Source organism: Salvelinus alpinus, chromosome 8 (assembly GCF_045679555.1).
Source record: "Salvelinus alpinus chromosome 8, SLU_Salpinus.1, whole genome shotgun sequence".
NCBI classification, from domain to species: Eukaryota; Metazoa; Chordata; class Actinopteri; order Salmoniformes; family Salmonidae; genus Salvelinus; species Salvelinus alpinus.
Genome location: NC_092093.1, coordinates 75,294,334 through 75,322,291, shown reverse-complemented (window position 1 = coordinate 75,322,291; position 27,958 = coordinate 75,294,334). Strand labels below are relative to the sequence as shown.

The following is a 27,958-nucleotide window of genomic DNA, read 5'->3' as shown; positions in this document are numbered from 1 at the left end:
TCAGCAGTGTTAATGGCTATAGACACTGAGGCAGTGTCAGCACTCAGCCTGCAGGAAGTGACTATGTGTGGAAATGGGATGGAGAATCTCTCCTCCCACTCTCTACCTCTCTACAGAAGGGGCTGTCTATGACAGAAAGAGATGGAGAATCTTTCCTTCTCATCTCGCTCCCATTGTTTCTCCCTCCCTCCCCCTCTCAGGAAGGGACTGTCTGCGTGACAGAAGGATAGATGGAGAATCTTTCCTCCTTCCCTCCCGCTCTCTTCCCTCAGCACCTACCTGTCTGTTGCTGCGTGGTAGTCGTGCCAGTCTTACTCCAGTCATGTCAAACAGCCTGACTTGCCGATTGTCGTGTGGGAGAGCGATGATTCTTTGGTTGGCTGAGACACTTATCCTGGAAGGAGTTCATACAGAGAGTATGGCGTGTTAGACAAGAGAAGGGAATAAAGCTTGACTTGATGTGTTCTTGACAATGCTATTAATAACTATATGTACAGGTGGAGCTGTCACTCAACCACTACACCTAAACTATCAATCTGAACTGTGCTTGAGTTCAAACTAAAACATTTTGGAAAACATGACCATAAAATGTTCTGAATTGTACGAGCTCTGTTGGTCTTTTTTCAGCTCTTCACATACAATTAAATGCCTCTCCTACCTGTTAACAGCAGAGTCCGTGCGGATGGTTGCTATGGGCGACCTCATGTTCTTCAAGTCCCACACCTTGACGGTACGATCGTCACTCCCCGACACCACGTTGTCCCCCACTGTGAACACAGCTGACGTCACCGTGCTGGAGAGACACACACACACAAAAAACAGAATGATCATTGTTAAAATCTCTCAAAGCCATCAAATCTACACTACATGGACAAAAGTATGTGGACACCCCTTCAAATGACTTGATTCGGCAATTTTAGCCACACCGGTTGCTGACAGGTGTATAAAATCGAACAAACAGCCATGCAATCTCCATAGACAAACATTGGCAATAGAATGGCCTTACTGAAGAGCTCAGTGACTTTCAACGTGGCACTCTCATATGATGCCACCTTTCCAACAAGTCACTTCATCAAATATCTGCCCTGCTAGAGCTGTCCGGTCAACTGAAAGTGCTGTTATTGTGAAGTGGAAATGTCTAGGAGCAACAACAGCTCAGCCGCGAAGTGGTAGGCCACACAAGCTCACAGAACGGGCCTGTCGAGTGCTGAAGCGGGGTACAAATTGTCTGTGCTCGGTTGCAACACTCAGTACGGAGTGTCAAACTACCTCTGGAAGCAACGTCAGCACAATAACTGTCCGTCGGGAGCTTCATGAAATGGGTTTCCATGGCTGAGCAACCTCACACAATCCTAAGATCACCATGCACAATGCCAAGCGTTGGCAGGAGTGGTGTAAAGCTCGCCGCCATTGGACTCTGCAGCAGTGGAAACACGTTCTCTGGAGTGATGAATCACGCTTCACCATCTGGCAGTCCGACGGACAAATCTGGGTTTGGTGGATGCCAGGAGGACGCAACCTGCCCGAATGCATAGTACCAACTGTAAAATTTGGTGGAGGAGGAATAATGGTCTGGGGCTGCTTTTCACGATTCGGGCTAGGCCCCTTAGTTCCAGTGAAGGGAAATCTGAACGCTACAGCATACAATGACATTCTAGACGATTCTGTGCTTCCAACTTTGTGGCAACAGTTTTGGGAAGGCCCTTTCCTGTTTTAGCATGACAATGCCCAAGAGCACAAAGCGAGGTCCATACAGAAATAGTTTGTTGAGATCAGCGTGGAAGAACTTGACTGGCCTGCACAGAACACTTACCTCAACCCCATCGAACACCTTTGGGATGTATTGGAACACCGGCTGCGAGCCAGGCCTAGCCCAACATCAGTGCCCAACCTCAATAATGTTTGTGGCTGAATGGAAGCAAATCCCTGCCGCAATGTTCCAACATATACTAGAAAGCCTTCCCAGAAGAGTGGAGGATGTTATAGTAGCAAAGGGGGGGGACCAACTGTATATTAATCCCATGATTTTGGAATGAGATCTTCGACGAGCAGGTGTCCACATACTTTTGGCCATGTAGCATATCAAATCAAAAACAAACAAAAAAAGTATCTCAAAGCTATCACATCAAAACACTGCTGGCAAACAACAGGAAAATGGAGTCTATTAAAGCTGGAATTCGTAGCGGTGAAACTACCACGTCCGTTTGCGATATTACAACATCAGACGTTCATTCAAACAACAAACACAGTTTATTTCACTAATAACTAACCCGCCTGGGGCGACCAGTGGTGCGGTTTCACTTTATGTGGATCTTTAAAGGTGTGTTACTTTTCTTCTAAGACTCAAGTGAAGTCATTCAGCCTGTAGGGAGAGTCATCTCCCTGCCGTCACACAGTCATTCATAAATGAGAGTGATATAAACCGTGAGGAAGGAGGTTAAGACTATTTTTAATAATCTACCAGCGGGGGTGTAACAGTCAGGCAGTTCCAGAGTGGAGATCCTCTCCCCAGCCCTGCGGTTGCCTCTCAGTGTGCCGTCACTGGGTACGCCTGCCTCCGGCACTGGGGAGGCTGCTTGGTGGGTGGGATCTGTGAGCCACAGCTACTGGAGCAGAGTGACAGTGTAGAGGGCATGTTCTGACATCAGTAGCCTGAGGAGGTGCTCAGTGTTTAGCCTGGGGTGGGGGGTGGTGAGGGGTGGGTAGTGTGAGTGTCTTGAAAATCATTGTAGTCTCTGAGGGTCAGTAGAGGTTGGCCCAAAAGTGCTCACCTCAGCACAACTTCCCAGGCGGGAGCCAGGCGTGATGTAGCGCGTCGCTCTCACACGTCGCTGAGGTCAGGACCATTCCTTTAATGGACTCATTTAAGATTTCTTATTCCTTTCACACATCACTGTCATCTTTTTCTTCCAACCCCCCTCTCTCTATCCCTCTCTCTACTGAAGGAGCCAGGAGGATTCGATTTGGCGCTCTGTTCGTTCTGATTAAGATTAGCAGCAGAAAAGCCCCATGCAGCACCACCTTAGCCTCACTCACTGGCTAACTCCTAGCCATCTTTAATTTAAATTGACATTATATTACGGTATAATTAAGGGGCTAAACTCTGCCATATTAAAGATGTGGGGCCGTGCCCAACTGTACGTATATGACCACCGGGGGGGGGGGGGGGGCTCGCTCATGGGCAATTTTAAATCCCAAATGGCACCCTATCCCCTATATAGTGTACTACTTTTGACCCAGGCTCATAGTGCTCAGGTCAAAAGTAGTACACTATATAGGGAATAGCTAACCAGTCCAATGCACTTTTTAACATTGTAAGGTAAGGTTGCGTTATTAAAGTCCTATTATAACTTGGGAGGTATTCTGAAAGTCTCTCCTGAGCCGACTGACAAGCAAGGTCAAGGCTCATTAGGAAAAGGGGAGAATGGGGTAGGAGGGAAGGAGAAGGCCCAGGGGTATCAGTGACTGGGACAGTTTTTGTTAAAGGCTAACGAGAGACGTCCACCTATTAACCCCTGACATGATCTTTTAGGTCTACATCCTTAGCTATCATTAATGTGAGTGTAGATTCTGCATTACAAATCATACACAGCATTTTTCAGCAAACATCCTAAAAATATATTTGGCGTACATAAAATAAAATAATTCATATAATAAGGCATTTCTTTGTTTGAGTATCATAACGATCAAACATTTCCTCCCCGTTTCTATGCATATCATATTTATAGAAGATTCTAACCTGTCAAATAGAACCTGTTCTCTATATTTTTTCGACGAACATTCACAGTGACTATAGAATCAGATTTATGTTGGCATATTCCTCTGAAGCGCTGTGTTAGACAGACACAGACACACAGACACACACACACACAGATGCCTGCCTGTGATCAAACGCCTCGGAACAGAAGCGAGAGACAAACGCGACATGGCATCCCGTTGGTAAAGCAAGTCTGCTGCCACTTCTCATCTGCACTTTACGTGTTAGCTCATGTACATTGGCCATGTCCCAAAAGGCACCCTGTTCCCTATACAGTGCACTGCTGTTGACCAGAGCCATGTGGATCCTGGTCAAAAATAGTGCACTACACAGCGAATAGGGTGGCATTTGGCACGCACTTACAATTATTTCACAACTATAAGGGGGGACTTAGAGGCTGAATATGCTGTGCTTTTGACTGCCACCATGCTCTGTCACTGTGCATTAGCTATAATTGCGTCTGAAGACACTGCAAATGAGCTACTCCTTCCCAAAGCTCTCTATCTATTAAACCCTTTACACTGACGCTCCCCTGCAACATTACACTGTGCTGCTCTGTCAAGAGGACATGTTATCAGAAACATTCAATTGTTACATTTACAGTTGAAGTCGGAAGTTTACATACACTTAGGTTGGAGTCATTAAAACTCGTTTTTCAACCACTCCACAAATTTCTTGTTAACAAACTATAGTTTTGGCAATTCGGTTAGGACATCGACTTTGTGCATGACACAAGTCATTTTCCAACAAATGTTTACAGACAGATTATTTCACTTATAATTCACTGTATCACAATTCCAGTGGGTCAGAAGTTTACATACACTAAGTTGACTGTGCCTTTAAACAGCTTGGAAAATTCCAGAAAATGATGTCATGGCTTTAGAAGCTTCTGATAGGCTAATTGACATAATTTGAGTCAATTGGAGGTGTACCTGTGGATGTATTTCAAGGCCTACCTTTAAACTCAGTGCCTCTTTGCTTGACATCATGGGAAAATCAAAAGAAATCAGCCAAGATGTCAGAAAAAAATTGTACTGGTTCATCCTTGGGAGTAATTTCCAAACGCCTGAAGGTACCACATTCATCTGTACAAACAATAGTACGCAAGTATAAACACCATGGGACCACGCTGCCGTCATACCACTCAGGAAGGAGACGCGTTCTGTCTCCTAGAGATGAATGTACTATGGTGCGAAAAGTGCAAATCAATCCCAGAACAACAGCAAAGGACCTTGTGAAGATGCTGGAGGAAACAGGTACAAAAGTATCTATATCCACAGTAAAACGAGTTTCGACATAACCTGAAAGGCCGCTCAACAAGGAAGAAGCCACTGCTCCAAAACCTCCATAAAAAAGCCAGACTACGGTTTGCAATTGCACATGGGGACAAAGATCGTACTTTTTGGAGAAATGTCCTCTGGTCTGATGAAACAAAAATAGAATTGTTTGGCCATAATGACCATCGCTATGTTTGGAGGAAAAAGGGGAAGGCTTGCAAGTCGAAGAACACCATCCCAACTGTGGAGCACGGGGGTGGCAGCACCATGTTGTGGGGGTGCTTTGCTGCAGGAAGGACTGGTGCACTTCACAAAATAGATGGCATCATGAGGAAGGGAAATTATGTGGATATATTGAAGCAACATCTCAAGACATCAGTCAGGAACTTAAAGCTTGGTCGCATGGGTCTTCCAAATGAACAATGACCCCAAGCATACTTCCAAAGTTGTGGCAAAATGGTTTAAGGACAACAAAGTCAAGGTATTGGAGTGGCCATCACAAAGCCCTGACCTCAATCCTATAGAACATTTGTGGGCAGAACTGAAAAAGCGTGTGCGAGCAAGGAGGCCTACAAACCTGACTCAGTTACACCAGCTCTGTCAGGAGGAATGGTCTAAAATTCACCCAACTTATTGTGGGAAGTTTGACCCAATTTAAAAAATTTAAAAGCAATGCTACCAAATACTAATTGAGTGTATGTAAACTTCTGACCCACTGGGAATGTGATGAAAGAAATAAAAACTGAAATAAATCATTCTCTCTACTATTATTCTGACATTTCACATTCTTCAAATAAAGTGGTGGTCCTAGCTGACCTAAGACAGGGAATTTTTACTAGGATTAAATGTCAGGAATTGTGAAAAGTTGAAATGTATTTGGCTAAGGTGTATGTAAACTTCCGACTTCAACTGTACATTTTAGTAATTTAGCATACGCTCTTATCCATAACGACTGACAGGAGCAATTATGGTTAAGCACCTTGCTCAACGGCACAGAGTTTTCCTAGTCGGCTCGGGGTTTGACCCAGCGACCTTTCTGTTACTGGCCCAACGCTCTTAATCGCTAGGCTTAACAGCTAGGCCATTGTATTCTTCTTTAGTCACGCTGCGGAGCCAATTCAGACAAGACAAACCTCTGAACAAGAGACAGATACTGTGGGAAGAAACATCTAATCCAAACATCCTAAGACACCCCTCCCCAGAGACAATTGTACCTAGTAGCATCCTCTGCCATTTAACCAATGATTACAATTGGCATTTTAAAGTACTGTACGAAAACATTCTGCAAATGGTACAATGTGTGTCCAAATGAGGGGCTTGGTATTTGGTAGCAGTGATATGACCAACAGCTACTCTCTATAGTCAAACTAATCAGGCGTTTTGTTTGTCACATATTTGTCCCTTCTGAAACAGATTGCAGCATTTCTAACCCCCTGCTGTCAGTGTGTACGACAGGAGCTCCCTAAGGGAAAGCCCCTCTGTGGTGTCACTCAGCAGCTCATAACTCATGGCTCCACATGACGTGTGTGTGTGGCGGGACAAAGCGGTTGTAGGGAGTTCCAGGGCCAGGGGACATGAGTTTGTGTGCGCGCGCGTGCGTGCGTTCGTCCGACTGTGCCTTCACAGGGAGGCCTCCTGCCAGGCTGTGTGTGGGCCTCATTCATCTTGTTGGGTGCAGGGCAGCCAAGCGTCTCCCTACAGCTGACAGTACACACACAAACAGTCTACTGCAACACTGGGTTCCCTGAGAGGGCCTCAATCAGCACACACACTGCTATGACTGACACTCATTAGGACTAACAGCTGTCTCAGCTAACACACACACACATACACACACACGAGAGAGCAGTTTTTCAGATACAGTTTGCACGTGTTAAAGTAAACACGTTCTTAAACAAGTAATTTATTATTCCAGGTCTAGAAACAGAACTGTAAGACACGATTTCACTGCCTACCTCTGAATATAAATAGACCTCCTCCCACTCATCATTACTGTTAAGGGTTCTGAGGGACTGAGTTATAATATAGTTCTTAGTTAAAGAGCTCGTATAAAGATGAACAACTATGAATGGTTCAAGAGGGACACAGACTTTGTTCACACGTGGATAGTTTGAGTAATTTTCAATTTTGGCCATTTTTTAGCATTTATCAGAGTACTAAAGCTACAAAGTTATAAGCAGCCATGTTTTTAGAGCACTTCACATCATGGGTGAGCTTTATGTGGTAGTTCTGACTACAATGAACTGCAGCTGTTGCTCAATGGTTGACTTAGCTCAAAAAACGAACCCTTTTTGTCTTAGAAAAAGGCGAGCGAGAGAGAGCGAGGGTGTGAGCGAGGGAGTGATTCAGGCGAGTGGAGGAGGTATCAGTTGACTTGCTTGAGATGCTGTGAACGTAGAGAGAGGAAGGAGAAGGTAATTGCCTTAGCACTAACGGGCCACGACAGACAGCCGACACACACACACACACACACACACTGAGTGGCTGGCTGTGTGCTTGTGCTAATCTCATTACAGTGATTGTCTATGAGAGAGAATGAAAGTGGGGATCTGTAGGAATTATACATGTTGGGGTCGAACATAATGAGCACCATGTAATCCCCAGCAATCAAAGGCTGCCAGAAGCAGCCTGCCTGTACTACACCACTTTGCATTAACGAGACTGACGACAGGAGTCACATTCAAATGGTTTGAGAGTAAGAGGGGGGGTGGAGGGTTTGGGGGGAGCTGACAGTCCACGTTTTCAAATGAGCCACTCAAATTGAGCCTTTAACAGCATTGGAACGAGAGGGGCCAAATTACACAGAGCGGGGATGAGCGAGGGATTAACGGGGAAAAGGAGTGATAAATGGAGAGAGCTGAAGGAGGAAGTGAGTCTCAGAAGGTGGTGAAAGTGGTGAAGATGAAGTGCTCAATAATAAATGATCAAGAGGCAAGTGGAGGATTTTGCCTAAAGCCAGTCGGGCCCAGGAAATTAATGTGACATGTTTTTAAAAAGAAAGAAAAACATAAAAACACTGAAAATGGTAGGAGAATGCTTCAGAGTGGTGATGTAGCGACTGCTCTATGTGTGAAATAAGATGTTGCACTGCCATCTTGTGGAGGAATTAGCTCCAACCTTACAACTGCTTCTGTTTTAGTGAATATTATGTATAGTATAGCCACTGAAATAACAATACGACATCACGTGTGACGTTAAGCACCTAAATTGCTTGTAGGGGACTGTGTGTGTGTGTGTGTGTAACTCACTCGGTGTGTCCCTGAAACACGTTAACAGAGTGGATGGAGGGGTCTCTGAAGTCCCACAGACGGAAGGTGGTGTCTCTGGACGAGGTGACCACCAGACGCTGGCTTGGATGGGTACAGCAGTGGGTCAGCTCCTGGTCGTGGCCTGGACACACACACAGTATTAAAGATTTGGGTCCGTGTGAAACTGTACTTAACATGACAGTGTTATGATATGAGGGCAAGGTTAGTGTTAGGGCATAGACAAATACACTATCCAGGATACACTTCAACAATTCATTCCCACAGGGGGCAGCAGCAACTTTGTCCAGGTGCTGAGCCTGGTTGATACGCATATCAGGTGCTGATAATTAAGGTGATCGTCATTCAGGGTCTCAGCTTGCAAACCATGAGGCTTCTGTTTGTTTGGTGTCCATGAGACCTTTCGTTTGGTTTTGAATCTTTAGGTTGTATTTACTTGTATAACATTTAATTTAATTTCTATTGACAGAGGGGTAAAAATAACCCTCTGTTCCGCACACACTCAATCATAAAATTAAACAAACGAGAAAATAGCAGGATTCTAAAACTTTACCCTCACACCACTTTTTGTAGCCTAGGGTCCGGGAAAAATGTGTCCTTTTCTAAAAGCATTTCATGCAATTTGACATTTAGCAGAATCTTTTTTAATACCGCACAAATTATCAAAATGACAGGCCACTTTGACACTGACAAACAGAATCTGAGATCAATAAAAACGACCTTGTCTTGAATCTATCAATAGCCTAGGCCTAGGTGTGTGGAGACACACATATTGTACAATATGAGGAGGATATTATAGTCCTAAAAAAGCTTTCCAGTTTCACTAACTCGCCCAATGATGTACAGCTCACACACCGGAGATGGCAGGTGCGCTCATGCCAAAAGCATCTCTCTTGTTTTACTTTGTAAAACAACGCCGTCCACTCAATAGGCCTATTTGGAAGTTGATTGAATATTTTGGTAGCCTCTACAGACAGATTAGAGTATTCTCTTTTCAGCAGGAGCCATTTGCTCTCCAACCTGTGTTTTCCCGCGATTGTATTTGAAATATTGCGAAAGTCCTGTTTTGGCTGCATGCTGTTAACTGACAGATTTGCCGCACATTCTGGACTGTGATTGGGCTACACATAATCCACAGCTAGGCAATAATAAAACATTTAAAAGCCATTGATCCTCTGTGGCTAAATTATAGGCCTTCTCCTGGTGTAGAGTACTGAATGATTAAATTTATTTCTGAACAGACAGCAGTAATTCTATAATGTTGGCAAATGCTTTTCAATTCATCATGGGTACTGCAACACCCTTCCCGCGGCTATTATTCTATAAGGAAATAAATGATGAATTGCAACGCAGGAGAGACAATAGTTGCAGGCTCATGTCAATCTGAGCAGAGGGAGAGATATACAGTACCAGTCAAAAGTTTGGACACACCTACTCATTCAAGGGTTTTTCTTTATTTTGACAATTACCTACATTATAGAATAATAGTGAAGACATCAAAACTATGAAATAACACATATGTAATCATGTAGTAACCAAAAAAAAAAAAAGTGTTAAACAAATCAAAATATATTTTATATTTGAAATTCTTCAAAGTAGCCACCCTTTGCCTTGATGGCAGCTTTGCACAGCTTTGGAATTTCTTTCCTTCTTAATGTGTTTGAGCCAATCAGTTGTGTTGTGACAAGGTAGGGGTGGTATACAGAAGATAGCCCTATTTGGTAAAAGACCAAGTCCATATTATGGCAAGAACAGTCCATCATTACATGAAGGTCAGTCAATCCGGAAAATGTCAACTTTGAAAGTTTCTTCAAGTGCAGTCGCAAAAACCATCAAGCGCTATGATGAAACTGGCTCTCATGAGGACCGCGACAGGAAAGGAAAACCCTGAGTTACCTCTGCTGCAGAGGATAAGTTCATTAGAGTTACCAGTCTCAGAAATTTCAGCCCAAATAAATGCTTCACAGAGTTCAAGTAACAGACATCTCAACATCAACTGTTCAACTGTGTGAATCTGGCCTTCATGGTCGAATTGATGCAAAGAAACCACTACTAAACGACGCCAATAAGAAGAAGAGACTTGCTTGGGCCAAGAAACACGAGCAATGGACATTAGACTGGTGGAAATCTGTCCTTTGGTCTGATGAGTCCAAATTGGAGATTTTTGGTTCTAACCGCCGTGTCTTTGTGAGACGCAGAGTAGGTAAACGGATGATCTCCGCATGTGTGGTTCCCACCGTGAAGCATGGAGGAGGAGGTGTGATGGTGTGGGGGTGCTTTACTGGTGACACAGTCTGATTTATTTAGAATTCAAGGCACACTTAACCAACATGGCTACCACAGCATTCTGCAGCGATAAGCCATCCCATCTGGTTTGCGCTTAGTGGGACTATCATTTGTTTTTCAACAAGACAATGACCCAAAACACACCTTCATTGTGTGTAAGGGCTATTTGACCAAGAAGGAGAGTGATGGATTGCTGCATCAGATGACCTGGCCTCCACAATCACCCAACCTCAACCCAATTGAGATGGTTTGGGATGAGTTGGACGGCAGAGTGAAGGAAAAGCAGCCAGCAAGTGCTCAGCATATACTGGAACTTCTTCAAGGTTGTTGGAAAAGCATTCCAGGTGAAGCTGGTTGAGAGAATGCCAAGAATGTGCAAAGCTGCCATCAAGGCAAAGGGTGGCTACTTTGAAGAATATGAAATATAAAATATATTTTTATTTGTTTAACACTTGTTAAACACAAGTGTTATTTCAAAGATTTGATGTCTTCACTATTATTCTACAATTAAAAAAAAAAAAGAAAAAATAAAGAAAAACCCTTGAATGAGTAGGTGTGTCCAAACTTTTGACTGGTACTGTAATATAAAGTGAATGTCATTCTAGTTCTGTAAGAGATACAGGCACGCTTCTCTCTCTCCCCACAGCAACGGCCACGTGTTGGTCTCTAGGCTACAACGATAAACCCGGGTCGCCCAACCCAGATCAATTCTTAGAAAATTAGGCACGGGCTGAAAGTCTTTCTTTTCACACATTTTTTTTTAGGGGACATTAGAATTACAGAGCCAACTGAAATCAACTCTGATCGCTTTTATTCAAAATGTTACTTTGCAAACAGTGAAAAGAAATGTCATGAGAGTTAGGCCTACTGGATTCTGGAACAATCCAAAACTCAAGAGGTGCCGGATCCAAATTAAGCACAGCCCCCCCTTACCATCCCACAGGACCACTACACCCACCCGCCCCTACCCCTCACAGGACAGCAGCACCCACCCACATGACCGCTACAGATACTCAAGGTCATTTAAAATATATTATTTTATCTTAACCACTGCAGAAGTCCAATAGTGAATGTTATGGCATTATGCGCCATGCAGTCGCGTCACCGAAAGCTCTTATTGAGTCATGTCAGTAAAGGACAGTAACCATTAATGTTTAGATAGTGAATGGGGAAGTTTCCATCGACAGGTAAACATTTTATTGGCTGCCGTGAGGCCAGCCAGCCATAATCGCTTTTCTTGCAAAGAGAAATCCAATTTGGAGGTGTCACTGAACAGTATAATCTGCAGTGAGCATGGAACATGTTTAGAGTGCATTGTGGAGAGCATATTGGAGACTAGTCTCCAAAATTGGGATACCTCAGGGCACTCCCAGACCATATGAATAAAGGTACCAGGAGCATCCTGAGGGCATAGAGAGCATTTCAGTGTTGGATGTATTTTCATTTGGAACAGCCTGCACGGGTCAGATAAGATCTGAAGACAAAATGTAAATGGTTGTTCTGTTGATGAGGATTTCTAGAAGGAAATCGATTACAGTTTGCCAGTTAATTTCAGTGACTTAAGGTGAGAAGTCTTTCTTCCATAGTGGTCAATTGACAGGGGCTTCTGAGACGCTTCTCAGAAACTAGTGCCCTGGGTTTAGGCCAGATCCCAACAATTTTCCGGAGGGGGTGAATTGGTAGTGTTTCGCATGGCAGAGCAAAGTTGTAAATAAAATAACGATTTTCCCGGTAAATTAAAAGTTGTTTGTAAATTCTAAAATGCACAGAGCCCTCCCTCATCGAGAACATTACCTTGATGTGTACACCCTTGTCACTCCAGTGGTGGAAGGATATAGGGCGGCCCCCCAAACAGATGTCGGAATTGTGGAACAAAGGAGAGTGATTGTACCAATTGGTTTTGGATAATTCTTCGACGGTGCGACACACAGAGATGGCCTGTGTTATTAAGGGGACAAATTTTGTTTTGGAGTATCTCAAGGAGACGTTGGAGTGGACCAGATCCTGCAACCAGTGCGAATGTACTAGGTAGGTTGTCCTCTATGGGATGCCAAGCCACCTTAGCATCTGGATCAAACCATGTGGAAAGAGGCCGGAGAACAAATGACCAGAAATAAAAAATAAAAAATTGGAAGGCATTGGCCACCTGCCCTCTTTTTCCTTGACAGAGTATGTCGTTTAACGCAATGGAGGCATGTTTTAGAGACTGAGGAATGCAATTTATTACAATATCCAGTCGGTGGTGCCAGAGGGAGCATTGAGCTCAAAAAGTTAAAGCGTGTTCATCTTGATAATAGAGATCCGTGATTTTAATTAATCTGGAAATGTTGATCTTTCCAGATCTGACACCACGTCTTTGATAATCTTGTTGTAATTATTTGTAACTATGAATTGGACTGTGGGGTGGACATCAACTCCCAGGTATCTAAACTGTTTAACTCCAGGGATACCAAGTGTTTCCATCAGGGCATAAAATTTACCAGCCACTCAAGATTTTTTTACCAGCCCAAATATATTTTTTACACTACAAACAAAAACAAATGAGCATGGTTTGTAATGTTTCTAAAACAAATGTATTACTAGTAAGAAGTCATGTGGTATATTGTTTAACTTAATTTTGACCAAAATATTACAGAGACAAAAAATTCACCTGCCCCTTTAATGGTTGGCGAGAGTTTACTGTGGTAGTGCGACTTGAGTCATGTTTGTGCCTGTGAGATTGCTCTTACAAAGAAAGATTTCAGTTTTTAAACTGCAGTAAAAGTGCAATGACTACAGTCGAATGGTATTTTGGAGAATAACTGCAGTACAATGCAGTTGAACTACGGTTACTGCACTGTAACTGCGGTTACTGCACTGAACATTGTTGTTTTGGACGCAGTATTTGCAGCAAACTGCAGTTATACTGCACTCTGACTGCAATCTTTTTTCGTCATGGTGAGTCTGACTAGTAGAAGCGTTGTCTTCACTTCCCTAGAAGTTGAAACTCAAACATAGAAAAACAACCTAGCTTGTGAACAAAACAATGCAAATAGCCAAGAGACACAAGGACAAAGTCTCACTTCAGTAGACTTTCATTTAAAGGAAATTAGACCAACGTTTATGCTTGTGCGCAGCGCTTCTAAAAATTTACATTGGCACAGCCCCTAGCCAGGCAGTGTCAAAGTGCGAGGTGGAATAAGCTCTATAGATTCGTAGTCTTCTGATTTTGTACCATTCATTTACCAGCTATGAAACAAAACGTCAGAAATACTTTGAAAACAGCTACTGCAGCATTTATTTGACTATAAATGTAATCATATTTCTATTCACAACCCCTAAGAAAAGAGATTGCTTCATTATACTGCACTTTGACTGCAATAAGGCCCGAGGAGGTGTGGTAAATGGCCAACGTACCACGGCTAAGGGCTGTTCTTATGCACAACACAACACAGAGTGCCTGGATACAGCCCTTAGCCGTGGTATATTGGCCATATACCACAAACCCGAGGTCCCTTATTGCTATTAGAAACTGGTTACCAACGTAATTAGAGCAGTAAATTGAAATGTTTTGTCATACCAGTGGTATACTGTCTGATACCACAACTGTCAGCCAATCAACATTCAGGGTTCGAACCACCGAGTTTATAACTGCAGTTAGAGTGCAGTACGCAACTACTGCGTCCAAAATAATACCTTTTTATTTTATTACTGCGACCAAAACACCAGTCGCCTGCAGTTACTGCAATTTCAAAACTGCAATCTTTTTTTGTTAGGGAAACACGAGTGAAATGTTCGCACTGTGGAGCACTGACCACCCGCCAACGTGGCTGGTGAAATATACATTTTACCCGCCAACGCCAAAATATACCCACATTTGGCAGGTGGCGGGTGTTCATTTTAGGCACTGGTTGCTATTGAATAATCACCCATATTAAATATAGGTAAAAGGTCAGACTTGACTCAGTAGACTTTATAGTAGTTCTCCTTTTTGTACATATTTATTTTTGTCCCCATCTGAACATGACCTCTCGTCCAAGTGGATCGTTAAGACAGAGCTTCCCCTGAACTTGGCAAGTTGTTGTCTCCTGGGCACATAACACTGTCCTCAGATGCCGATTTCTCACATAAATGTACCCATTCATTCAGGTTACAGACCATGTAACTAGGCCTAGGACCCCTAGACTTCGCAAGTGCAACAATATTGGCAGGCTAGTTTATTGTTTTTCGTAAACAACAGCCAGGGGCTCGCTCGGGCACAGGTTTGAATGTATTTTTTACATTGTAGCGTTGCCCACCACAGCATGCAGGGAGAGGAAATTGCAATGAAGAGAACCATTGATAATACATATGCAGATGGGCTATACTTAGATTCCCCTACACTCCTATAGTCGGGATGTGTCCGTCCTCTGTGCCTACCTGTCAGTGTGTGGACCAGCTCTGAGGTCTCCACCTCATATAGGTTGGCAGCCCGGTCCCAGGAAGCAGTGACCACCTGCTTGCCCCCTACCAGCCAGTCTGCAGCGATGACCACCCCTTGGTGGCTCTTCAAGGTGGTGGTGGCCACGCGGATGGTGGGGACCTCACTGCACGGACCCTCCCCGTCCCCGTCACCATCCTCCCTGTCTGAGAAGTCCAGCTCGTCGTCACACAGTGCCTAGGGCAGTGGGGGAAGAGAGAGGAACAGAGTTTCTTTACAGGGCCCTTATCTTAAAATGTATCTCCTTTTCATTCATTATTTAAGAGTAACTATGAGTGAGTTAGAGGTATGTGAGAGAGAGGTGTGTGAGTAAATGTCCACATGAGAGAAAGGTGCTTATATGAGAGATATGATGAAGGGTGGTGAGTGAGTGAGTGAGTGAGTGAGTGAGTGAGTAGAAGACAGGGGATGAGACTCACGCTGATATCTGCTAGAGGCGGGATGACGGGCAGTTGCACCATGTAGCGCCAGATGTGAGCCGTCTGGTCCCCAGACGCTGAGGAAACACGAACACACACACAAACATGAATAAACACAGATGGACTGAGAAGCGTCACTTTAGCAAACACACCACCACACACACACAGTCATCGATCACATCTCATAGTTCTAACGATGTGCCAACTCACAGCTACCATAGCAAACACACACAGAGAGAACAGAGATTATGAATGGGACGATGAAACACGTCAAAACGGAGGGAAAGATAAGTGAACACTCGCTGATGAGAGAGATGTTTCAACACATCTGTACTGAGGTGATGGCACAGTTGAACAACAGCTGAACTAACTATAACAGTCATACAATCTACAACACAGGTTAACACCTGCATGTGGTGTATTTGTGGCATTACCATACATTAGCATACCTGTCAGGGCCATCTGTTCCGTAGGGTGAAACTTGATGGAGTTGACTGATCCGGCATGGCCAGCATATCTAAGCAGACATTTTCCTGTCTCTATACTCCACAGAGCAGCAGAGTGGTCTGTGGGGAACATTGAAAAAAAAGTTACCGTATTTATCCAAAGCTTAATGGCAAAACATTTCCCAGCAAGTTTTTATCTAAAAACACCTTCTAGTACTTCATCAGCACAATTCCAGACCCCAGTCATTAGACAATGATGTCTACCTCTTCATATGTTAACATGTAGCCTAAATGTGTAAGCGTTTCTCTTGTTATTTTTTAAGTTCATCCTTTCAAATGTATACATTTCAATTTCAGGTCCACCTTACAGGTGACATATCTGACCTGCTGATGCGGTCCCAAGAACCACAGGTGAGTTCCGTGTGACTGCCAGGTCCCAGATGCCGTCCCGGTGGCCCACATACTCCCTCAGGATCTGACACACAGCTCTGGACGTGGTGGCTTTGAAACTCGACACTATCTACAGAGAGGAGACACCACAATGTTCTCACTCACCAACCACACATTGGTGCTGGATGAGGCGAGTTTCCCCCTTACTACATAAAGCGCTTTGAGTACCTCACCTGGTAAAAAGGCGCTGTAAAAGTCCAATCCATTACTGACACACCGGCTCACTACTACCCTGTGAACAGTAACTGTGCCTTATTCATTATTATTTTGGGGCAGCAGGTAGCCTAGCGGTTAGAGCGTTGGGCCAGTAACCGAAAGGTTGCTGGATCGAATCCCTGAGCTGGTAAGGTAAAAATCTGTTGTTCTGCCTCTGAACAAGGCAGTTAACCCACTGTTCCCCGGTAGGCCGTCATTGTAAAAAAGAATTTGTTCTTAACTGACTTGCCTAGTTAAATAAAGGTTACATTCAGACTCAAAAGCACCATTATTGAACAACCAGTACACAAGAAGAAGCAGAGAAAGATCATTGGAAATAGTGTTTGGGTTACAAATAGTGAGTTTGACATAAACATAAAAGTACAACACTTAACTGTGGAGTTAAATATTGAAACAAGGAAAAGCGTTCAGTCAATACAGATCTGTTCAGTCGTTCAATAAACATTTGCGGGAAAGGAAGTATTCATCTAAACCACAACTTAGTTACAAAAGGGCTTTTGATAGCAGTAAATCATTACACAAGCTCTAATGATCTGAAACAGCTAGAACGTTTACATAGAAGCTTACTCTTACTTCCTCATAATCAACAATGAATGAGCACCAGTGTGTAACACTCTGTGTAATCAAACATACCTTGCTCGTGGAGGCTTTGTAAGTGGTCATCAGTTTCTGAGAGAGCTGGCTGGTACTGTGACTGGCTGTGTATGCACACGAAGATGAACACATGGTTTGATTGTTAGAGAAACAGGTTAGATTTCATTCTCATAGAGGAAGGAATAAACACCCCTAAACTATAAAAAATATATATATATTAAAAATACACAATCTATTCATCACAATCTTGGCTTTACTACTTTGTCAGCCCACATAGTAATACTGTGATGTGATTCAGACTATATGCAAAGATAACAAAACTGTACCTTGTTCATTTGAATGGTTTAACACTAGGGTAGCACTTACATTTACTACAAGAAAAGCCAGTGAAAATAAACTAGCAAATCAAGTCATCAATTAACAAAATCTAAGCCTATTCCAAATGCAATACAACTTTATTATTCCTCAAGTGAAGACTAAATACTAAACTTCAGGTTAACTGTACCTTTCGCTTTCAGAGCTCCTTTGCTCAGCTCTCCTCCGTCTATGGTTTGTCCTTCGGATACCAGGCGCTCGTTGAGTGTATCAATTTCCCGGCGCACTACAGAATTAGCGCACACACACGGTTATCGGACAACAGAGCCACTACAAAACCACAAGGAAGTCAATCAGCTTCCTCAAGATCAGTATTTCACCCCACAAACATAAAACAAACCGGTGGACGAGCGGTAGACGACTGTGGTAGCCAATCAGTCCCCGCAAGGGGACAGGTGTTCCTTCCTACAATACCTCCATAACATTATCCATTGATCAGTTACTGTCTTTATGTAAATAGGCAACTCATTTTTATCAATAATCATCCATTTTGTGCGTTACATTAAATACACATGACACGCCCTCTTGTTATCACTTACATTCTAAGTTTTCGATGTAGAGATTCTCAAACTCCCGCTCTATCTGGCCAAACAGGTCTAGTAGATTGCTCCGCAAGGATAGGGGCAACTTGGAGTCCTGCAAACAAACGACAACTGTTCACTTCAACGTCATAAAATAAACAGCAGTTCCGTATCCATTGGATGGAAAAAGGGAAGCAGTTTCATTAAACAACTTCACATTCTGACAGGCGAATATCTATCCAGACATGACAAGCAATTGTTTTCTGTAACTGATGCAAAATAGACACAATTGTAGCACTGACTGTAACTATAGTAAGTAAATTCACTAACTAACACAGATGTCACTACCGTAAAACCAAGTTACAACAGACAGTAGTCCATTACAAGAACACAGCCATAAATGTCTCATTACAAAACAATATTGAACTACCTTTTGTTCTGACTTACCAGTATCTCCATTCTCTACAACTGACAGTTCCCAGTGAACAGTTTGCATGTACGCAGATTAAAACTATGCAAAGAAAAGTAGGCCACCATGAAAAGTCATACGGTTTTGACAGCTACTGAAACTGCTGCTATCCATATAGTTGAAGTCGGAAGTTTACATACACTTTGGTTGGAGTCATTAAAACTAGTTTTTCAACCACTCCACAAATTTCTTGGGAACAAACTATAGTTTTGGCAAGTCGGTTAGGACATCTACTTTGTGCATGACACAAGTAATTTTTCCAACAATTGTTTACAGACAGATTATTTCACTAATCATTTACGGAATCACAATTCCAGTGGGTCAGAAGTTTACAAACACCAAGTTGACTGTGCCTTGAAACAGCTTGGGAAATTCCAGAAAATTATGTCATGGCTTTAGAAGCTTCTGATAGGCTAATTGACATCATTTGAGTCAATTGGAGGTGTACCTGTGGATGTATTTCAAGGCCTACCTTCAAACTCAGTGCCTCTTTGCTTGACATCATGGGAAAATCAAAAGAAATCAGCCCAAAAATTGTAGACCTCCACAAGTCTGGTTCATCCTTGGGAGCAATTTCCAAAAGCCTGAAGGTACCACGTTCATCTGTACAAATAACAGTACGCAAGTATAAACACCATGGGACCACGCAGCCGTCATACCGCTCAGGAAGGAGACGCATTCTGTCTCCAAGAGATGAACGTACTTTGGTGCGAAAGGTGCAAATCAATCCCAGAACAACAGCAAAGGACCGTGTGAAGATGCTGGAGGAAACAGGACTAAAGTATCTATATCCAGAGTAAAACGAGTCCTATATCGACATAACCTGAAAAGCTGCTCAGCAAGGAAGAAGCCACTGCTCCAAAACCGCCATAAAAAAGCCAGACTACGGTTTGAAACAGCACATGGGGACAAAGATTGTACTTTTTGGAGAAATGTCCTCTGGTCTGATGAAAGAAAAATAGAACTGTTTGGCCATAATGACCATCGTTATGTTTGGAGGAAAAAGGGGGAGGCTTGCAAGCTGAAGAACACCCTCCCAACCGTAAAGCACGGGGGTGACAGCATCATGTTGTGGGGGTGCTTTGCTGCAGGAGGGACTGGTGCACTTCACAAAATGGATGGCATCATGAGGAAGGGGAATTATGTGGATATATTGAAGCAACATCTCAAGACATCAGTCAGGAACTTAAAGCTTGATCGCAAATGGGTCTTCCAAATGAACAATGACCCCAAGCATACTTCCAAAGTTGTGGCAAAATGGCTTAAGTACAACAAAGTCAAGGTATTGGAGTGGCCATCACAAAGCAGTGACCTCAATCCGATAGAAAACTTGTGGGCAGAACTGAAAAGGCGTGTGTGAGCAAGGAGGCCTACAAACCTGACTCAGTTACACCAGCTCTGTCAGGAGGAATGGGCCAAAATTCACCCAACTTATTGTGGGAAGCTTGTGGAAGGCTACCTGAAACGTTTGACCCAAGTTAAACAATTTAAAGGCAATGCTACCAAATACTAATTGAGTGTATGTAAACTTCTGACCCACTGGGAATGTGATGAAAGAAATAAAAGCTGAAATAAATCATTCTCTACTATTATTCTGACATTTCACATTCTTAAAATAAAGTGGTGAAACTAACTGACCTAAGACAGGGAATTTTTACTATGATTAAATGTCAGGAATTGGGAAAAATGTTTTTAAATGTATTTGGCTAAGGTGTATGTAAACTTCCGACTTCCACTGTAGCTTAGTCACTAAACTGTAACATGACATGAGGAAACCAAATAGCCTATCTCTCAGTTCTTTAAATTGACACAAACCCACACACAAAGATGTTCAAGACCACGAGAGTGAGTGAGAATGAGGTTAACCACTCTCTCGCCATTCAGTCAACGGCACATGTAAACAACCTATGTATACATTTTTTTTAACGGCAATTTGCAGCAAACAGTCAGCCCCTTAAGTCTTTCAAAGCTGCTCAATCATGTGCATAAAGATTTCCTTGGTTAGCGCGTGAAAGTATACCTCTAGTGTAGCAGTAGATTCTGACAAGATGGCACCGACCGAGAGGGCAGCCTCGCTTCTAGTTCTTAGAAAACTTTGCAGTATGTTGTTTTTCATGTATTATTTCTTACATTGTTAGCCCAGAAGATGTTATGTGCTATTACATACAGCCGGGAAGTACTATTAGATGTCAGAGCGGCGGTAACTCAGCACTATTGTCACGTTCCTGACCTTGTTTTCCTTTTGTATTGTTGTGTTTAGTGGGTCAGGACGTGAGATGGGTGGGCAGTCTGTGTTTGTTCTATGTTAAGTGTCAGGTTTAATTGACCTTGTATGGCTCTCAATCAGAGGCAGGTGTTTTCGTTTTCCTCTGATTGAGAGACATACATAGGGAGGTTGTTTCACATTGTTTGTCGTGGGTGGTTGTCGCTGTGTCTGTGTTTATTGCACCACACGGTACTGTCTCGTCTCTCGTTCGTTCTTTCCTGTTCATGAGTGCATTGTTTTTTTATCTTCACCAGTTCAGGTCTGTTTAACGTCGTTTGTTGTTTTGTAGTTTATGCAAGTATAAGTTTTTGTGTTCGTCTTCGTCAGCAAATAAATCTATATGTATTCACAACCCGCTGCACCTTGGTTTAATCCCTGCTCCTCCTCTTCGGATGAAGAGGAGGAGGAGAGTCGTTACAACTATGCTGCTCTGACATTGCTTGTCCAAATATTCCTTTACTTAGATTTGTGTTTATTGGATATATGTTGTGAAATTGTTAGATATTACTTGTTAGATATTGCTGCACTGTCGGAACTAGAAGCACAAGCACTAACATCTGCTAAACACGTGTATGTGACCCAAATATTTTTATTTGATTTGATACAGTGGCTGGCGGATGGATACAGTCAACAATGAGCCCACAGGTACTGGAGATGGAGAGAGAGCCTTGATGAAAAGAATACTCATACCTGCACAAGCGGACGTCATTAAAACTTGATGAGACAACAGCAGCATGTGGTACTGTTACTATATGCTCAGAGCAAATAGAATGGATAGACAGGCCAATGACAGGCTATAGAGGGACTGTCTAGAGAACTGATGCCAGTCACCTGAAAACAACATCACCTCAGTATACTTAGGTCTAGGTTATGCTTATTCGTCATGACTACTCACACGTGAGGCTAGCCTACACAATTTATTAACAACGCCCAAAACATTAAGAGGCCAAATCTAACGTAATTTCAGTTTCTGTACTGTACTGCTGTCCTCTTCCTTTTTATTGGTATAATGATAAGATGGTCTTGATCAAACAGTACGCCTAGGATGTATTATCTCACTGACTGAGGTAGCAAACACTGTGTTTGCATCAGGGATGGTGCCTGACTGTCTGTCTCATCAAAAAGCTCTTAGTTTTGCTGTTAGAGACAAATCGACTATGTCCGAGTATTTTTGAATTCCAAATAGACCTTACGTGTGAGACACTATCTGATTGATCGTGGAGGTATGGTTAATCACTAACTTATTTGACTTAAATATTAAGCCAGGAATTGTAAATAGAGATAGGCTAATTCACTTATTCAATGTATTGAGTCAATAATTTAACATTCATGTATTTTCAGCAACTCTGGCAGACAATGTCTTTGTACTCTTCTCTGAAGGAGTATTTTCATCTTAGGTTTCTTTTTAATAGGCTACTACCATGGCTAACACACACATTTGATTAACTAGCCTACACACATACTGTGTACACACTTGACTAACTACACACGTTTCCGTTTCAAAATGGAGAAGAAAAAAAAATAGGCTAAACATACACCTATGTGCACCTCGGTCCCCAAGAGACCACAAGAAACATGATGTACAGTACCAGTCAAAAGTTTGGACACACCTACTCATTCAAGGGTTCTTCTTAATTTTTACTATTTTCTAAGCTGTCATCAAGGCAAAGGGTGGCTACTTTGAAGAATCTCAAATATAAAATATATTTTGATTTGTTTCACACTTTTTTGGTTACTACATGATTCCATATGTGTTATTTCATAGTGTTGATGTCTTCACTATTATTCTACAATGTAGAAAATAGTAAAAATAAAAACCCCAGAATGAGTAGGTGTGTTCATAATTTTGACTGGGACTGTATGTCTACACTTTCTCTGAGAAAGTACATCTCACTTAAAGCATGTTGCAACACCAGGTAGAAAGGAAGTCGCAAAAACCATCAGATACTGTCCTCTCTCCCTGGTAATATCACACAAACAAACCTCCCATCAACAACAGGTTGACAATTGACATGATAATCAACATACAATGGTTGGCTATTTTAAATTTTTACTGTAATGGTTTCAATTTCAGTAGTACATCACTAAATCTTAACAGCTAACATTATAAGCAGATACAAGCCAACTGCTTTTTAAAACGTTCATATGCTTTAGAGAAAGAGAGATAGAGCATGTGTGTGCGCGCATGTACGTTTGTGTATTAAGTTACCATGTCTACTGTTTGTGTTTACTTTGTGTGTGTTTACTGCGGTAGTCAGCTCACTCACCTGTCCGTCCAGCATCTCTCTCTGCATGCCTGTCACTGTGCGCTGCTCCTGGTCAGTGCTGTTGCTGCGCCGAATGGACAGGCTGTGGGACTTGCGCTTCTGCTTGGTATGACGGGCGGCGGCACTGCTTCCACTCTCTACAGGCATCCCTCCTCTGTGACGTCCTCCGGTTCACTTCCTACCTGAGGCTGAGCAAACACAACCCATGGTTCAACCCTGGCTGTCAGGTTTCACATTACTGCTCTCTGCTGGCGCCTGGAGAATGGCTGTCCTAAATGGAACCCTATTCCCTATATAGTGCACTACTTTCAACCATAGGCCCCTATATAGTGCACTACTTTTGACCAGTCTTACAGGCCCTGGTCAAAAGTAGTGCACTATAAAGGGAATAGGGTGCCATTTGAGACTAAGCCAGAGGCTTTATTGTTCTTATCATACCACTGCTGTTTAATACACTTCCCTTGTAGTGTAGCTACAGGATAGTAAACATTCACTCTATCTAGGCAAGTTATCAGGACAATGAGAATGAGTAAATTGTTCATAGACTAGAGCAGTAGACATTCAACATGATCATGCAAAAGATGTGAGCATTTCAAAAGCCAAAGAAAGCACGACTAGTCCCAAATTGCATTTTATTCCCTAGTATAAAATGCCCTACTTTAGACCAAAACCCTGTGCTCTTGTCAAAAGTAGTGCACTATATAGATATGGAATAGGGTGATATTATGGACACAACCTGGGACATGGAAATAAGGATGCATACCATTAGTGAGAAGCAGCATGACAAGTACATCGTTGCATCCTAAACTGGCAGGTAATGAAGGTGATCACAATGATGTGGGTGGCCAGTAGCCTAGTCTCCACAGTTGATGGAGAAAGCCTTCAAAGACACCACTGGCTGGACAGACAGATGGAAAAACAAGATGTCAATAAACGGGCAAAAGAGTGATCTGGAGAGCAATTTGCTTATAAATCTGACTTCCACACTCGGATTCGAAAGAGACAAGACAGCAATGAGAACACAACAAATGTGAAACAACGTATTGATAGAGATGACGCTGCATCGGTTGTTTGATTTTGAGTTGCTTTACTTTTAGCTGTTAGCTATGTGAATTAGTTAGCTATGAGAGAACCAGTCAATTAGCTACCAATGGCATGTAACTAGCTTGTTAGTACCCGCCAACTAGCAGGCTAATAATGTTTGCATGCGACCTGTTATAGTCATGCAGACAGGCCTTCATGCAGTAGCAAGGCTGCCGTATATATTAAGGCCATACTACCGGTACCTAACTAACGTTAGTTGGAGTACATACTCAGATGGAGAACGCAGCTAGCTAGCCTCAATTTCTAACTACGCTACTAGCTAGCTAACCATCTAGAAAGCTAACTAACTGGCTCTGAAAAGTCGTTTTTTCAACACAGTAGTACTCTAACTAAGCTACTTACTTTATAAAGGTAACTACGCAAGTGTCTTTTGAAGGTCGTAGAAAAATAAAGGGAGAGAGCACGTATATTTCCAGAAAATTGGCTCTCTCGTTTATGATACGAGTCGGCTCATCACCGCTCATGAATCAAGCGTCATGGGACACAAGCAACGCGAGGCTTTGGTGGACGAGAAAGGCAATCAAGGAATTGTCAAAAAGTTACGTATTTGATTTGACAGTCGTAGAGATATCTCAGTTAGGGGACACAGACAAATCTCTAATCTATTGTGAGTAGCTAAAACGTTGCACATTAATAATTTTGACTGTTTTAGCTGGTGTAACTTTCATAAAACTGAGTAGGAGAGATGCCGCAAGTGCTGCTATGTCATGTGATAAGGCATACGTTTCCCATCACTAGCCAATACGATTTCCGTTTCTGTAAGAACCAATGATCAACTCAAACGTCAGCGATGAGCAAATTTACAAGGAGACTTACCAATGTGTGTACTGATAATCGTCAGAAACAGAATGTAAGTAAAACATAATTTCTAGTGCTGAAACTGCATTGCCCATTTATAAGGAGTTGTGCTTTCTTATCAGCGATTGTGTAGACCGTATTCTACGTGGATAGGTCGTTGTCCAAGGTTTAATTCCACTTGAAAGCGGGAGGTGGTTCGATGGCGTGTTGGCGACCCCATCCTATCTGATTGGTCTTCGTTTTTGGTCTGGCGATGGTGCGCGGCTTGTGGGCGGTGCTTCGGGTGGTGTCCAGCGAGGGACGTGCTTTGTTAAAGCCAAATATACCTGTTTCTGGAGGACTAGGCATTACAAGAAATCCTATATTTCACTCCAGGTCTGTCTCTTTGAGGAATATATCAAGGTATGTATTGGCTTTTTACTTACATGTATGCATTTGTTTACTCTTTTGCTATTGTCTGCAGCAGCAAACGCATCGTTTCTCGTGTCTGTGTATTGTGCTTCCGTTAAACGTTTACATGCGCCTGTTCTATTACTAGCCTACATAGGCATGTATTTAGAGCCTTCTTGCCTCATATTACTGTACTTGAATTCAACTATATCTTCAAATATTCTGCTGTCTAAATATAATTTTTATATGCACCAATAACCAATTCATTCCAATGTAAGTCGGAAACCTGTACTGCTATATGCGCCCATCCGCTAATCAAATTGTTGTTCTGCTCAGCAGTGAGGTGAGAAAGCTGCGAGGGTCTGCTGTCGGGATGCCTGAAATAAATACAGATAACCTGGACGAGAAGCAGGTCCAGCTGCTGGCAGAGATGTGTATCCTTATTGACGAGAACGACCAGAAGACTGGAGCAGACAGCAAAAAGAACTGCCACCTCAACTCTAATATTGACAAAGGTAGAGTGACAGCCCTATGGTTATGTGTCCGATTATTGCTGATATATACCCCACGTGTCTCTCAAGTTGGCCAACATTGTTGCAACTCACATTTACATGGAGTAATTATGGAGGATAAAATAAACAACCGCATTACATGTTCTGCCCTAATTTCTGTGCTCTCTGTCACCATGGGGCCGCATGGCAAATTGCCCCAAAACGCAGTGATCAAGAGCCAGTCCGCCCTTCTCAAAGCTCTATACGTCTATAATAATAATAATGCTGTCTAACTTAAGTTGTATGCCTTGTATGTGAGTTCAATCATTCGCCTCACCTTGATCTTAGTCAGTGAAATTCATAATACTTGATTGCACATTGTTTAACTCTAATATTAAAGTGGAGTCAGATATGAAATGTAGATAATTTAACCCACAATAACAGTTTCTCTATATACTACACACGTGAAAGCTGTGTTGCAAAGCCATGCAGCTCACAGTCATGTTGAATGGTAACTAATCAGATAATTTCTACTGCTCCAGGCTTATTGCATCGTGCATTCAGCGTCTTCCTGTTCAACAGTGAAGACAAGCTGCTCTTACAACAGAGATCTGATGCGAAGATCACTTTTCCAGGTCAGTAAACCACCCGCTGACTCTTAATCACTAATGTAACTTTTGTGTGCATCCATAGCTATAGTCATCAGATCAGTAGTGGAATAATGAATGTTCCCCTCCCTGTTTCTGTTCAGGGTGTTATACCAACACGTGCTGCAGTCACCCCTTACACACATCCAGTGAGCTGGATGAGCTAGAGGCCATCGGGGTGAGGAGAGCTGCATCAAGACGACTGGAAGCAGAGCTGGGAATTCCCATGGATCAGGTACAGCTTTCATAGGTTATTCCCAGGTTATTACAATGTACTAACCATTTCATCATGTCATTTCTTAGTACATTTCTAGTAATTTGTGCACAGTAAATTAAAGTGCAACTGGCTTTATTTTATGAAGTATATAGTATTGAGACGGTGTTTGAGAGCTTTGAGATATGTAAGGTGTAGCTACTGTATGTTTGATAATAGTTGCCCTTTGTTCTGATCATGTCCAATGGTTCACCCTCAGGTTCCACCAGAGGAGATGACCTATTTGACCCGTATCCACTACAAGGCCCAGTCAGACGGTGTGTGGGGGGAACATGAGATCGACTACATCCTCTTCATGCAGAAAGACATAGAGGTGAACCCAGACCCCAATGAGATCAAGACCCACTGTTATGTCACCAAAGAGGAGCTGAAAGAGATGCTGAAGAAGGCCAAGAACAACGAGTTACTGATCACGCCCTGGTTCAGCCTCATCGCAGAGACCTTCCTCTTCCAGTGGTGGGACAACCTGCAGAACCTCAAACAGTTCATGGATCATGACAAAATACACAGGATGTGATTCTGCGTAGGATGTGAATCTTTGGTTACCACCCAAAGTGGAATTCTATTCCCTAGGGGCCCTGGTAAAAAGCAGTACACTACATAGGGAATAAGGTACCATTTGGGATGTAGACATTGTTTGTGTAGGGTTTACATGGAAAGCTGCTATGAGGGATGTAGGGTACTTTAGTCTTACTAGAGTTTGAGAGTTGATACTTTTTTTTTTTGATTTCTGTAAATTGAATAGAAAGAACGTGGTAGGAATGAAAATCAAATGGAATTGACCCAGTTTAAAAAAGGAATGATTGAGGCTGTATTGAGGTATGATTTTTGTATAGCTTGTACTGTATAGCATTTTTTTTAATGTAGTAGCTATACAAGTGCCTGACTGTCACTTAGGCTAAGGTTGTTATGAATGTTGTTTTTAGCGATCTGGCACTGTTTCCCATTTCCCATTGTAATGTAAATGTATTATATGAATAAGCAAAATTTTTGTTGCGTTTGACTTCAATAAAATATCTAATTAGGGAATCAAATGATTTTACAAGTAATAGAATTGTCCAGTAAATATTTTCTTAAATGGAGCCAGATACCTCTGACAATGCACTTCACACCATTGAACAGTAGGTGGCAGTAAACACCCACTTTAGTTTCAAAGGCTCATTTAGTGTTTTTTTTTCTTCAGGAA

The 27,958-nt window shown here is 42.6% G+C and overlaps 2 protein-coding genes across 6 annotated transcripts in view; one reads left to right on the top strand and one right to left on the bottom strand.

Annotated features, from left to right (window-relative positions):
• LOC139583716 (WD repeat-containing protein 37-like) overlaps nucleotides 1–25,127 on the bottom strand; it is a 28,992-nt gene extending 3,865 nt beyond the window's left edge. The window contains exons 1-13 of one of the 4 annotated variants that reach the window (XM_071415094.1): nucleotides 24,989–25,127; nucleotides 23,832–23,966; nucleotides 23,069–23,256; nucleotides 18,085–18,181; nucleotides 17,676–17,771; nucleotides 17,210–17,274; nucleotides 16,295–16,430; nucleotides 15,914–16,030; nucleotides 15,465–15,541; nucleotides 14,985–15,222; nucleotides 8,283–8,424; nucleotides 659–793; nucleotides 280–394 (exon numbers count right to left, since the gene is read on the bottom strand). In XM_071415094.1, the coding sequence (XP_071271195.1) occupies nucleotides 280–394; nucleotides 659–793; nucleotides 8,283–8,424; nucleotides 14,985–15,222; nucleotides 15,465–15,541; nucleotides 15,914–16,030; nucleotides 16,295–16,430; nucleotides 17,210–17,274; nucleotides 17,676–17,771; nucleotides 18,085–18,181; nucleotides 23,069–23,215 (1,365 nt within the window). In that variant the 5' untranslated portion in view covers nucleotides 23,216–23,256; nucleotides 23,832–23,966; nucleotides 24,989–25,127. Of the gene's footprint in view, nucleotides 1–279; nucleotides 395–658; nucleotides 794–8,282; nucleotides 8,425–14,984; nucleotides 15,223–15,464; nucleotides 15,542–15,913; nucleotides 16,031–16,294; nucleotides 16,431–17,209; nucleotides 17,275–17,675; nucleotides 17,772–18,084; nucleotides 18,182–23,068; nucleotides 23,257–23,831; nucleotides 23,967–24,514; nucleotides 24,783–24,988 lie in introns of those variants that run through there. The other 3 variants (XM_071415093.1, XM_071415096.1, XM_071415095.1) reach the window with 3 other exon arrangements.
• Nucleotides 25,128–25,223: 96 nt separating this feature from the next.
• idi1 (isopentenyl-diphosphate delta isomerase 1) lies at nucleotides 25,224–27,821 on the top strand. 2 transcript variants are annotated; one of them, XM_071415100.1, is made up of 5 exons: nucleotides 25,224–25,372; nucleotides 25,700–25,875; nucleotides 26,394–26,486; nucleotides 26,603–26,733; nucleotides 26,972–27,821. In XM_071415100.1, the coding sequence occupies exons 1-5, from the start codon at nucleotides 25,224–25,226 to the stop codon at nucleotides 27,287–27,289; spliced, it is 867 nt and encodes a 288-aa protein (XP_071271201.1). In that variant the 3' UTR covers nucleotides 27,290–27,821. The 2 variants fall into 2 exon arrangements, with proteins under 2 accessions (XP_071271201.1, XP_071271200.1); XM_071415099.1 differs by having other exon boundaries at nucleotides 25,697–25,875.
• The last annotated feature ends 137 nt before the right edge of the window (nucleotides 27,822–27,958 follow it).